Below are 12,191 nucleotides of genomic sequence, written 5' to 3' on the forward strand. Positions count from 1 at the left end.
TTGCCTTGATTTATGCCAAAGACTGCATCTTTCCCGATTGCAAAAATTCTAAATCCTCCCCTAACTCTCTAGTTTCTCTAAACATCTTGAATCTCAGTCTTCTATCTCAACATCAGTATGGTTGTCGCAAGACAAGATCCACTGGTGATAATGCAGTTCGATCTACAAAATGCCTAGTAGTCATACTTAAGAAACATTTTATAATTCCATGTTGTTGATCTTGATTCAATACTTCTTTCTTTCCTGGTACAGCAAAGATAATGTCTTATGCCTTTCCCTCTTTCTATAACCTCATAAGTTTAAGATTTGGGTTTATAACTGAGTGTTGAGTTCAAATTAGTTTATCCTGCATTCTTTTTCATCTTATCTATGACCTCTTATCCGAAATCGCTATGATTTTGTCCATGTCATGTAGGGGATACCAAGTCCAGTTATAATGTTTTTGATTATCAAGTGTTCGGTGTCAAAAGAGTTAATGGCTTAGTGTCTGTAGAAGACGCAAGTATGGAACGTCCTTTGAGAGAATTTCTACCCAGGCCATCGCTAAGCCACCCTTAGACATATTCGAACGAGAGTTGAACACCAAAACACTTTTAATAAAATATTGATTGATTAACTGACTTTATTCATGGACCCTAGTACATTATGGTAGGTATACATGTGTGCAGTACATAGTAGCTTCCACTAGGATAACCTACTAAAGTTCTACAATCTTATTTCCAGTAGGGTCCTTGTATTAAGATGGGGCAGTCAACAAAGGAGCCACTACACCCCATACAAGATATGCACATTGTATACCCCTATCTTTAAAAAACACAGCTGCATTTTCCATTCTAGTTAAGACTGCGATCTCACTCTGGATGTACAACCTGAGATATTTACCTTTTCGTCATAGACGAACTGTCAAACCAAGTCCTCTTCCCTCCACTCACTGCCAATTGGATTCGACGGCAGTATTCAATCTAATTCATCTATGGTGCAGGAAATGTAAATCCTTCCTTAGGAAACACTGGATAGAGAGAAAACCAAGTAATATTTGGTACAGTGTAAGTGTAAGATTTACCTACCTATACATCGTATATTGTGTTCATGAATTTCTTGTCATTAATACTAACTGTAAAGACGTTCAGCTTTCGGCCGACATATGTATTGAAATGAACCGCCCTTCCTCTATGCAAGAGGGTGTCTATATAAAACATTTTATATAATTTGATGTGTTATGTCAAATTATTCTAAAAAGGAATGCGAATTCATAGTGAATAATGCAAATATCATATTCTAACACATATCTAAATCATAACCATAATAGACAGAAAACTGGTATGATATTAACATTTAGTAACCCAGATCTGTTGTTTTGCTTCTCGAAAGAGAAGAGTGGAGGTCGCGTTGCTGGGTTGATAATAAATATCCAATATATGCTAGGTTTGTACCTAATGTAAGTTGTCTGTATGAGATGGTAATGAGATGCTATTTACATTTGGAAATAATTGTGTCACTTGAACCTCGAGAAGAGAAGACTTTGGTTAGTCATGAGGCAGACGTTGCGTCACCTGTGTCAACCCAGGGTGTACCCCAAGAAGTCAGACCTGCTACACATGAGGATATATAGAGCTGAAGTTCATTATGTGAATAAGGCTTTCACCTTTATTCCTCAATGTTCCACTGAACTACGGATTATAATAAAATTTTCGGGCATTTTTCTTAATTCCGATTTGGTAGCAATGATTGTCCAGAACAGTGTATTGTGTTATTTTCATAAAAGTTCACGTCCCAGGTCATGGGAAATAAGTCCTAGACACATTTAAGTATAACTGATATGCTCAATATATATATATATATATATATATATATATATATATATATATATATATATATATATATATATATATTCTCTCCACTGGTACACTTTTTTTGGGTGCCTCTGGCTTAGTTGGTCTCTATGTCACATCTAGTGTTTGATCAGGAGATGGAGAAAGACTGAAGTTTGTGTGTACAATTATATAAGTACTCGATGGTTGTCCCGGAATATGTCTGCAATTTGTAATATCACAAATGGGAAATCATCATTCATTAGGTTATGTTGTCAGCTAACAGAAATTAATACAGTTTCCTTAAGGATCTTTTTGTCACAAACAGACAAAAAGGCCACATTCGTTCACATTCAGTCTCTAGCTGTCATGAATAATGCACTGAAACCACAACTCCCAATCCAGATGTTTCATACTTAATTGTCGTTTCCCTACATTTGCCAGGTAGCCATAGTAGAGCGTATCTAAATCCTCTTTTGCCTTCTCATTGCATATATATAAAAAAAAAAAAAAAAAAATATATATATATATATATTTTTTTTTTTTTTTTCATACGATTCGCCATTTCCCGCATTTGCGAGGTAGCGTTAAGAACAGAGGACTGGGCCTTAGAGGGAAAATCCTCACCTGGCCCCCTTCTCTGTTCCTTCTTTTGGAAAATTAAAAAAAAAAAAACGAGAGGGGAGGATTTCCAGCCACCCGCTCCCTCCCCTTTTAGTCGCCTTCTACGACACGCAGGGAATACGTGGGAAGTATTCTTTCTCCCCTATCCCCAGGGATAAAATATATATATATATATATATATATATATATATATATATATATATATATATATATTTTTTTTTGATTTGTCGCTGTCTCCCGCGTTTGCGAGGTAGCGCAAGGAAACAGACGAAAGAAATGGCCCAACCCACCCCCATACACATGTATATACATACACGTCCACAAACACAAATATACATACCTACACAGCTTTCCATGGTTTACCCCAGACGCTTCACATGCCCTGATTCAATCCACTGACAGCACGTCAACCCGGGTATACCACATCGATCCAATTCACTCTATTCCTTGCCCTCCTTTCACCCTCCTGCATGTTCAGGCCCCGATCACACAAAATCTTTTTCACTCCATCTTTCCACCTCCAATTTGGTCTCCCACTTCTCGTTCCCTCCACCTCCGACACATATATCCTCTTGGTCAATCTTTCCTCACTCATTCTCTCCATGTGCCCAAACCATTTCAAAACACCCTCTTCTGCTCTCTCAACCACGCTCTTTTTATTTCCACACATCTCTCTTACCCTTACGCTACTTACTCTATCAAACCACCTCACACCACACATTATCCTTAAACATCTCATTTCCAGCACATCCACCCTCCTGCACACAACTCTATCCATAGCCCACGCCTCGCAACCATACAACATTGTTGGAACCACTATTCCTTCAAACATACCCATTTTTGCTTTCCGAGATAATGTTCTCGACTTCCACACATTCTTCAAGGCTCCCAGGATTTTCTCCCCCTCCCCCACCCTATGATCCACTTCCGCTTCCATGGTTCCATCCGCTGCCAGATCCACTCCCAGATATCTAAAACACTTTACTTCCTCCAGTTTTTCTCCATTCAAACTTACCTCCCAATTGACTTGACCCTCAACCCTACTGTACCTAATAACCTTACTCTTATTCACATTTACTCTTAACTTTCTTCTTTCACACACTTTACCAAACTCAGTCACCAGTTTCTGCAGTTTTCACGTGAATCAGCCACCAGCGCTGTATCATCAGCGAACAACAACTGATTCACTTCCCAAGCTCTCTCATCCACAACAGACTTCATACTTGCCCCTCTTTCCAAAACTCTTGCATTCACCTCCCTAACAACCCCATCCATAAACAAATTAAACAACCATGGAGACATCACACACCCCTGCCGCAAACCTACATTCACTGAGAACCAATCACTTTCCTCTCTTCCTACACGTACACATGCCTTACATCCTTGATAAAAACTTTTCACTGCTTCTAACAACTAACAAATGTATGGAAGTCGAGAACATTATCTCGGAAAGCAAAAATGGTTATGTTTGAAGGAATAGTGGTTCCAACAATGTTGTATGGTTGCGAGGCGTGGGCTATGGATAGAGTTGTGCGCAGGAGGATGGATGTACTGGAAATGAGATGTTTGAGGACAATGTGTGGTGTGAGGTGGTTTGATTGAGTAAGTAACGTAAGGGTAAGAGAGATGTGTGGAAATAAAAAGAGCGTGGTTGAGAGAGCAGAAGAGGGTGTTTTGAAATGGTTTGGGCACATGGAGAGAATGAGTGAGGAAAGATTGACCAAGAGGATATATGTGTCGGAGGTGGAGGGAACGAGGAGAAGTGGGAGACCAAATTGGAGGTGGAAAGATGGAGTGAAAAAGATTTTGTGTGATTGGGGCCTGAACATGCAGGAGGGTGAAAGGAGGGCAAGGAATAGAGTGAATTTGATCGATGTGGTATACCGGGGTTGACGTGCTGTCAGTGGATTGAATCAGGGCATGTGAAGCATCTGGGGTAAACCATGGAAAGCTGTGTAGGTATGTATATTTGCGTGTGTGGACGTATGTATATGCATGTGTATGGGGGTGGGTTGGGCCATTTCATTCGTCTGTTTTCTTGTGCTACCTCGCAAACGCGGGAGACAGCGACAAAGCAAAAAAAAGAAAATATATATATATATATATATATATATATATATATATATATATATGTATATATATATATATATATATATATATATATATATATATATATATATATATATATATATACATACATACATACATATACACATAAATGCCCATACATACATATATACATAGATATACATATCAACAAAGACAGACATAAATATGTACTCATGTACGTATTCACACTTGCTTGCCTTCCTTCATTCCTAGCGCTACCGTGTCCCATAGGAAACAGCATGACTACTCACTGGTTCAGCAAGGTAGCGCCAGGAAAACAGACAAAAAAGGCCACATTTGTCCACATTCAGTCTTTAACTGTTGCGTGTAATGCACCAAATCCAGAGCTCCCTATCCACATCTAGGCCCCATTGATCTTTCCATGATTTACTCCAGACATTTCACATGCTCTGGTTCAGTCCATTGACAGCACATCAATATATATATATTATCCTTGAGGATAGGGGAGAAAGAAAACTTCTCTTGTATTCCGTGTTTTTTGTTGAAGGCGACTGAAAGCAAAGGAAGTGGGGTGCAGGAAATCCTCTTCTCCCATTTTTAATTTTCCAAAAGATGGAACAGAGAAGGGGGTCAAGTGAGGATATTCCCTTTAAGGCTAAGTCGTTTGTTCTTAATGCTACCTCACTAATATGGGATATGGCAAATATGTATGAAAAAAAATATATATATATACGTGTGTGTGTGTGTCAGAAGTGGAGGAGAAAGGGCAGTGTGAGGAGGGGAAGTTGGATTTGGAGGGTTTTAAGGTAATTAGAAACTTCTGTGCAAGATACTGGCAGATTTCTAGTTAGGGGTAGAAAGAGGCTTTACTGAAGGCCTTAGAGTGAGTTGAGGCTGGATGACTTTTTAGCGTGAAAGTTGTAGAAGACTCATTACAGTCTCCCAATAAAATCTGATAATTACCTTTCAGAATAAGACTTTCTTTCATGTATTATGTTTTATTTGTGGAACAGATCCTGTAACTTGCTTATGGTGGGGATATTTTATGTCTTGCAGGAAGGTATAGTCTTCTGTAGTCAGCTGACTGTGATTTGCTGGTTCATTTACCCTGTGTTATTTAGGTTGGAGGGATGCAAAGTGTCCTTTTGTTTAGTGATATTTTCAGTATTTCCGTATTGGATGATATTTTCCTCTCCCAGTATCTAACCATGGGTCTTAGGAACTTTTCCAGGTGATAAAAAGATTGTATTCTTGCATTGAAGCAGGATAATAAGTCTGTAAGGTAGATTTCAAGATGTACTGGCAAGGTCAAGTACATTATCTGGGTGGTTGTTTGGGCGTCCCGTTAATGTCACCACTCCCTGAAAAGCTGGGTCTAGTTGAAGTAGGAAGACCAGAAAGGCAACTAATACTAGGGTTTTTCAGTACCTAATGCTTCATGAAGATAATATTTGGCCTACTAGTTTTCCTAGGTCAACCAGACTCTGCTTTTCAGGGAGGCATGACATTAAAGGGAAACCTAAGCAAGTGTTGGGATAGTGGCCTCTGTCTTGCCAGTAAGTCTTGAAATCTTGCTTGTAGAGACATTTTCTTGCTTGCAAGCAAAATATAAGCCTTTCTTTGTTGGCCAACAAAATATTTTTGTAAGAATGGTAAGTTACTGGTTGTGGGAAAAGATCACCTGAAATAGAATTCACAAAAAATCTTGAAATGTCTGGACAGCGCACAAAAATTGTATCCTGCTTTCAATAATGTGGGGTATCTGAGGCGGCAAATAAATTTTAGCTTGCTTTGAAGACTGTTCCATGCTGCCAGATATATGATATCCAAAGCAAAAGCAAGCAATCTTAGTAGGTTTAAAGAGAATCTTGAAAGAAGTAAACAGAGGAAAATAAGAAGAGATAAGGTAAGAAACATTTCCTTATGTTTCTTAGAAATTCTTCTTCTTTCAGGGAATATATTATGGCTGATCTTGAGTTTGCAGTGATCTGCTCTAGCAACATGAATCGTAGTATGGAGGCTCATGCCTTTCTAAGGTAAGGGATTCTTTTGCCATCTCGTACATCAAACTCAATTGTGTGTATTGATGAAATTACCCCAAGCATTGGAATTAATTCTTAAAATAAGTATTTGAAATTTTAGATATAAACTGTAAAATGAATACACCCCTCCTGAAAATTGAATAATTAGGTATGTTGTTATGTCCATTCCTAAGGAATTTTGGTTATGTAGAAGCTACTTATTGTAACTATGAGATCATGGGCTGTAAAAGAAGAAAAAGGAATGAAAGAGGCAATATTAAATCTTATCCTCTCGAATGATTGCATATATGTAGAATTATTTAGATTTAATTATTATTGCACTTGCTGTATTTTTTCACCCCTTAGCTATTACATGTTCTTTTCTTGCATAATTAATGGATGAATATATTGCCTTTTTCCTACAGTAAAAAAGGTTTTAATGTGAGATCCTTTGGTACGGGAGACAAAGTGAAGTTGCCAGGACCTGCTCCAGACAAACCAAACTGCTATGAGTTTGGAACTTCTTATGATGATATCTACAGTGACCTTTTGAAAAAAGATAAAACACTGTATCCTTTTCATACATTTTTTTTTTAGAAACAGTAGTGTGGATGTTTCTGTGGGCGAGTTAGAACTGCAGATGACATACATTATTTGTTCATGTTCGTAATGAGCAGAGGAGCCACTGTTTCCTTCAAATATTTTGTGGGAAAATTGTAAATGTATGGCATACATAGTTGGAGCTCTACTGAAAATTATATGCTGTGTTGTTAGGATTGCTAGAATATTAATCTTCATACTTATTTTAAGTCTTATGCTGAGATGAGGAAGTGCCTGAAATTCCTACTACTTTCTTTTTTGTGTGTGTTGGAGGGGGGTTGTAGATTAGTGGAAAATCCACAAGAATATAATAAAGTAGAAGGTGGTGCTTGGCAGATTATATCAGAGGTTCTGCCTCAATTTTCAGACCTACTATTAGATAGAACTCGTACTTAGCTCTAAAGACACTCCTTTTTCCATCAAGCAACAGAACAATCATGTTTAGGTATTGTTCCATAGTGCTGGAAAAGGAAGTAAGATTTTTATAGAATGAACTATTTGATGATGGGGTATGATCTTGGTTTTTCTTTCTCATTCACCCACTTGTCAATTGTCTGCATTTTTCAGAAAAATATATGGAGACTTAGACAATATATGACAGGATCTTAGCTTTGGCAAAGCGTCTTCTAATCTCAGTTTGTAGGTTGAGATATAGTTAAATTCAAGTCAATATTATGAACATCGTTCAATGCAAACACGCTAGCTTTTGTTGATTTGAGAGTAATTGCTGGTACTTAGGCCTAGTATGAGAGTTCACACTCTACCCAGCAATAACTGTCTGTTTGTTGGGTTCAAGAACATTCTGTAAAGTTCATCTGTATACAGATAGTTAACATTCTGATGTGTAATGAATTTTTGATCTTCCCAGCACATGTGTAATGAATTTTTGATCTTCCCAGCACATGTATGTAAGGAAATGTACACACAAAATATGAAAACCATTATTATTTGGCATGAAATGAGACTCACACATTCCTTTCTAGTGTAGGAAAAACATTATTTATTACCTCGTCCAATCTTGAATATGCAAGAAATGTTTACTGGAATCTCTAATTCTAAATATATGGGCAGTAGATGCGTAATGATAGGCGAGTCCCTAGAGAAGGTGAGCAGCTGCCCACTGTGGTCACTAATGAGTTACTGAGGCTTCCAGGTAAATCCAGTGACTCATCCATTGTTTGGGTTATCATCTAATGCCAGCTAACAGAGCCTACTGTGTGTGCAGAATTCACCTTGTGGAGGGAAAGAACATTGCCTCGATTAAGGACAGTAGAACCCTATTACACTTGCCTCGGTCGAGGACAGTCATACTGAAAGAGTTACCATAATGGGATATAGTGGAATATAGCGGTGAGTACTATTTATTATTTTCTTTGTGCTGGCTTGTAAGGTTTAGGATCACCACATACTTGTGTCCTGTGATCGGTTTTGATGTAGAGACCCTTTTTTGGTTATATAGAATTTTGCTTATCTCTCATAGGTCTGATGACTTTTGAGATATACGTATTTTAAGAGGTTGTTCATAGGGTATCTCGTAGCAAAAGATCTCTTTATTGTTTTAAGCCTTTCAGAATGGTTGGTTACTGTTTTTCTGGTCACTTGCACATCCAAGGACTGAAGAAACCTTGTTTGTTGTCATTGTGCATATTGTTGTCCATAAACCCCTTTCTGCCTCCCTATTAATTTATGCATGTAATCCCATAGGGATAATTAAAGATAAAAATACGGCAAGGAAGATAAGCGTGTACTGTGGGGAAAGGAAGGAGCATTAAGTGAATGTTAAATTAAGTGGTGTTTAAGCTTTTCTCTTCATCACTTATCCATCAACCACCCTTTGTATTGTACACGTTGTACGATTCTGGTCACCTATGAATGTCATCATGCCAAGTTATGGTACATACATCTCCTGTGACAAACTATAGATGACTTAGATGCGTGATATTTTTTCTAGCTTTGATGGGAGAATGCCAATTACATTTTTGGATAATTGGTGATATCAAACATCAGTTGGGCTTCCAAAAATGGGCAGGAACTATTGGGTCCTCATATGAGGACCAGAGCAGTCCTCTGAAGAATCCTCACATGAGGACCGGAGCAGTCCTCCGAAGAATCCTCATATAAGGACCAAAGAGTGAAAAGATATAACAAAAATGTTGTGTTCTGTTGAAGTATATGAAACAAAAGTATTTTTGATTAAATGAAATTTTGTGTATTACTAAGTTTAGAATTTCATTGTAGGAGGGAGATCATCTGACCTTGCTTTCCCCTCTTTGGATTACTATGGGAAAAGTAAAGGAATTTCATTTTCTTACCATTGGTGGTTTTTCATTTTGGTTATACATTCTCATACTCAACCTCCCAGAGATTGCTTGTTATGCACCAATTTCTTGACTTGTTTCATCAAACCTTTAAATTTTCATATCTTTTCATGCTTTCCATCTTCTTGTGTGTAGTTACAGAGTTAAATCTTGTTTTCAAACACTGATTTCATAGATTCAGGGAGGTGGCAGCCTCACCTGTTTAATAGCTAAATCAAAGTAACTGTCCTTCAGCAGGTGTTTCAAACGTTTATGTTGGGATTTTTAACAGTAAGAGGTATAGAGATGGTTGATTCCTAATTTGTTAGGGGAAGACTGTTTGTGCTATCGTACTTTGAATGTGAGATTTCAGTGTGATATAGGTAGACATAACATTTCTTGAAATAATGGTAGAATTGATATTGTGCAGTCATTAGGCATCAGAGGCCTGTGTGTGAAAGATTCTTTGATATGTATGCATGGAAATTAAGCATAAGAGAGTGGGTTCATAAAAGGGTGAAGAAATATTGTCTGTGATTTGAGACCACTTTTATCTCATAGTAATACAGTGACACAGAAAGCTCTTGTTTTGATACTGCTAAGCTGTAAAATTATCTTCCTCCTTTCATCTTTCCCTCTTCCTATCACCTTCTGACCTATAAAACTCAGGTCTACAAACACCAGTAGAACCTTGAATAACCTTTACATTCTTTTTCATTTACTTTTTCCTTTTCTGCCAAATGGCCTATGATCCGGACATGTTTTTGCCCACACCATGCTGGTCACAATATAAAGAAAAAAAGAAGAATTTTCCTGGTTGGCTCTGAATGCATAGTACCAACCTAATTCTCTTACTCCAGCAGTTTACTCAAGGCAGCGTCGTTTATCAGCTAAACTGAGTTTTTTTGTTTTTTTCATATGATTTTCAAGATTTTTTTTTTCAAGATTTTTTATACTTTCCATATCTCTTAGTTGTTCATTCATATGCTGTGAAGTATTTATGCTTATCTGTTTATTTTTTATTTGTAGTCTAAAGTGCATATTATTTACCATTGCTGTCCTTGGATTAAGCGTGAATGATTAAGTTTCTTTTGTAATCATATTCATTATTAAACGGTTTACTCCTCTTCTGAAAATAAGGACAGGCGTATGATAGCAGTAATGTTCTCACTGGTTGCTTTATCTGGCATTAGTAGTTTAAAAGTCAAGACATGTAATTTTTTACAATACTGTCTTTGACGTAATGAGATAACTTGTGTACATTGAAGGTCACTTTTAATATTTTACAGTATACTGAGGCCTTGTGAAGGTTCTGACCATTAAGTACGTTAGTAACTTTCGTTCTTTATCATTACTTGGATTTACTATACCATTCCAACATAAAAGCATACTGAATTGTTGGTAGTGATATGGGAACACTGTAAAGGTAGTTTTTTATGCCTTAACTTTTTTAGTGTTAAATAACCCTTTTTGACATTTTTGCTTGTAAACTTCGACAATAAATTTGCTGTCCTGTGAGAATTGTTGTTTATATCCTTACAGTTTAGAATACCTTACATATGGGTTATTTTCAAATACATAATGAGAACAAACTGCATAATAAGGCATTAGTCATTGGTGTGATGCATTTTACAATTATAAAGACCTCCAGTGTCATACGACTGATTGGCAAGGAATATCTCATGCTGTGTGCTTAAACTCTTCTGGTATGGAACTTTGGATCATTGAGAAGCAGTTGTATGCTGATTATGCGTAAAGAAACTTCATTATATGTAAGTGGCATCTAGATTTTTTCTCCATAAACCATTCTAACTTGGATAACTGTGACTATGATATATGAACTTCAATTTATTTTAATGAATTTTTGGTGGAAAAAAGATGTTGAGTAGTGACAAATCTTATTTTTTTATGAGCCCACTAGAAATGTGCAGTGTTGTGTGTTAGACACTAGAGGTTTAAGTATATGTTGTATGAGCTATGATAGATTGAATATCGTGGGTATGACAGATGACTAGAAATGTGGGATTAATGGAAAGTAGCTAATCTGTGTCTTTCAGTTGGAGAGGTATGGGACAGAGAGAGAGAATTAACAAAATTATAAGGATAATAGTTTTAAAGAAAGTAATCTGAAGTATTTTGTGAGGAAGCATGTGATAGGATTAGTAGAGATGTGTTGTTGAAGGTGTAACAAATATATGAGGTGAATTAGACTTTGCCAAGTGCAGAGGACATTTTACCAAATGAGGGAGGCATGTGTACAAATAAGAAGGGAGTAGTTTGAATAGTTGTCTGTGAAGGTGGGCCTGTGTTAAGGGTGTGTGATGTTATCATAGTTTAATTTCTTTATGGGTGAAGAGGCAAGGGAAATAAGTGTAAGTGTCTTAAAGTGATTGATGGGTCTATGAAATGCTTAGGTTAAGGGAGCATAGAAGGTGAATCAGTAGTGTTTGCAGATGACATGGCTCAGGTGGCTGACCTCAGAGAAAAACTGCATCATAAGCTGGTGATAGAGTTTGGGATAGTGCATAAATGAAAAAATTTGAGGGTAAATGTAATCAAAGGTAAGGTAATGAGGTGTAGCAAGGAATGTGACTGAAAGGTTGAGTGTAAGTTTGAATGTGGAGGACCTGGAGGAAGTGGAGTGTTTTAGGTGCTTAGGAGTGGTTTTGGCCATAAATGGAATCAGGTGGGAAAGGAAGCTCAAGTCCTGGAAGCATTAAAGAGTGTGTAGATGGTGAGGAAAGTGTCTGTTAGAGTAAGCATGGATA

General features: G+C 37.2%; 1 protein-coding gene and 1 long non-coding RNA gene across 3 annotated transcripts in view; one reads left to right on the plus strand and one right to left on the minus strand.

The window, feature by feature from the left end:
• The window catches only part of LOC139756891 (uncharacterized), a 45,935-nt gene that overhangs the window by 1,011 nt on the left and 32,733 nt on the right, over window positions 1–12,191 (minus strand). The window lies entirely within an intron of this gene.
• Window positions 1,306–12,191, plus strand: part of Ssu72 (Ssu72 CTD phosphatase) — a 42,039-nt gene continuing 31,153 nt past the window's right edge. Inside the window, exons 1-3 of one of the 2 annotated variants that reach the window (XM_071676780.1) lie at window positions 1,306–1,425; window positions 6,458–6,541; window positions 6,952–7,095. In XM_071676780.1, the coding sequence (XP_071532881.1) occupies window positions 6,468–6,541; window positions 6,952–7,095 (218 nt within the window). In that variant the 5' untranslated portion in view covers window positions 1,306–1,425; window positions 6,458–6,467. Of the gene's footprint in view, window positions 1,439–6,457; window positions 6,542–6,951; window positions 7,096–12,191 lie in introns of both variants that reach the window. The other variant, XM_071676779.1, reaches the window with a different exon arrangement.

Source organism: Panulirus ornatus, chromosome 23, assembly GCF_036320965.1.
Source record: "Panulirus ornatus isolate Po-2019 chromosome 23, ASM3632096v1, whole genome shotgun sequence".
In the NCBI taxonomy this organism is placed as follows: Eukaryota; Metazoa; Arthropoda; class Malacostraca; order Decapoda; family Palinuridae; genus Panulirus; species Panulirus ornatus.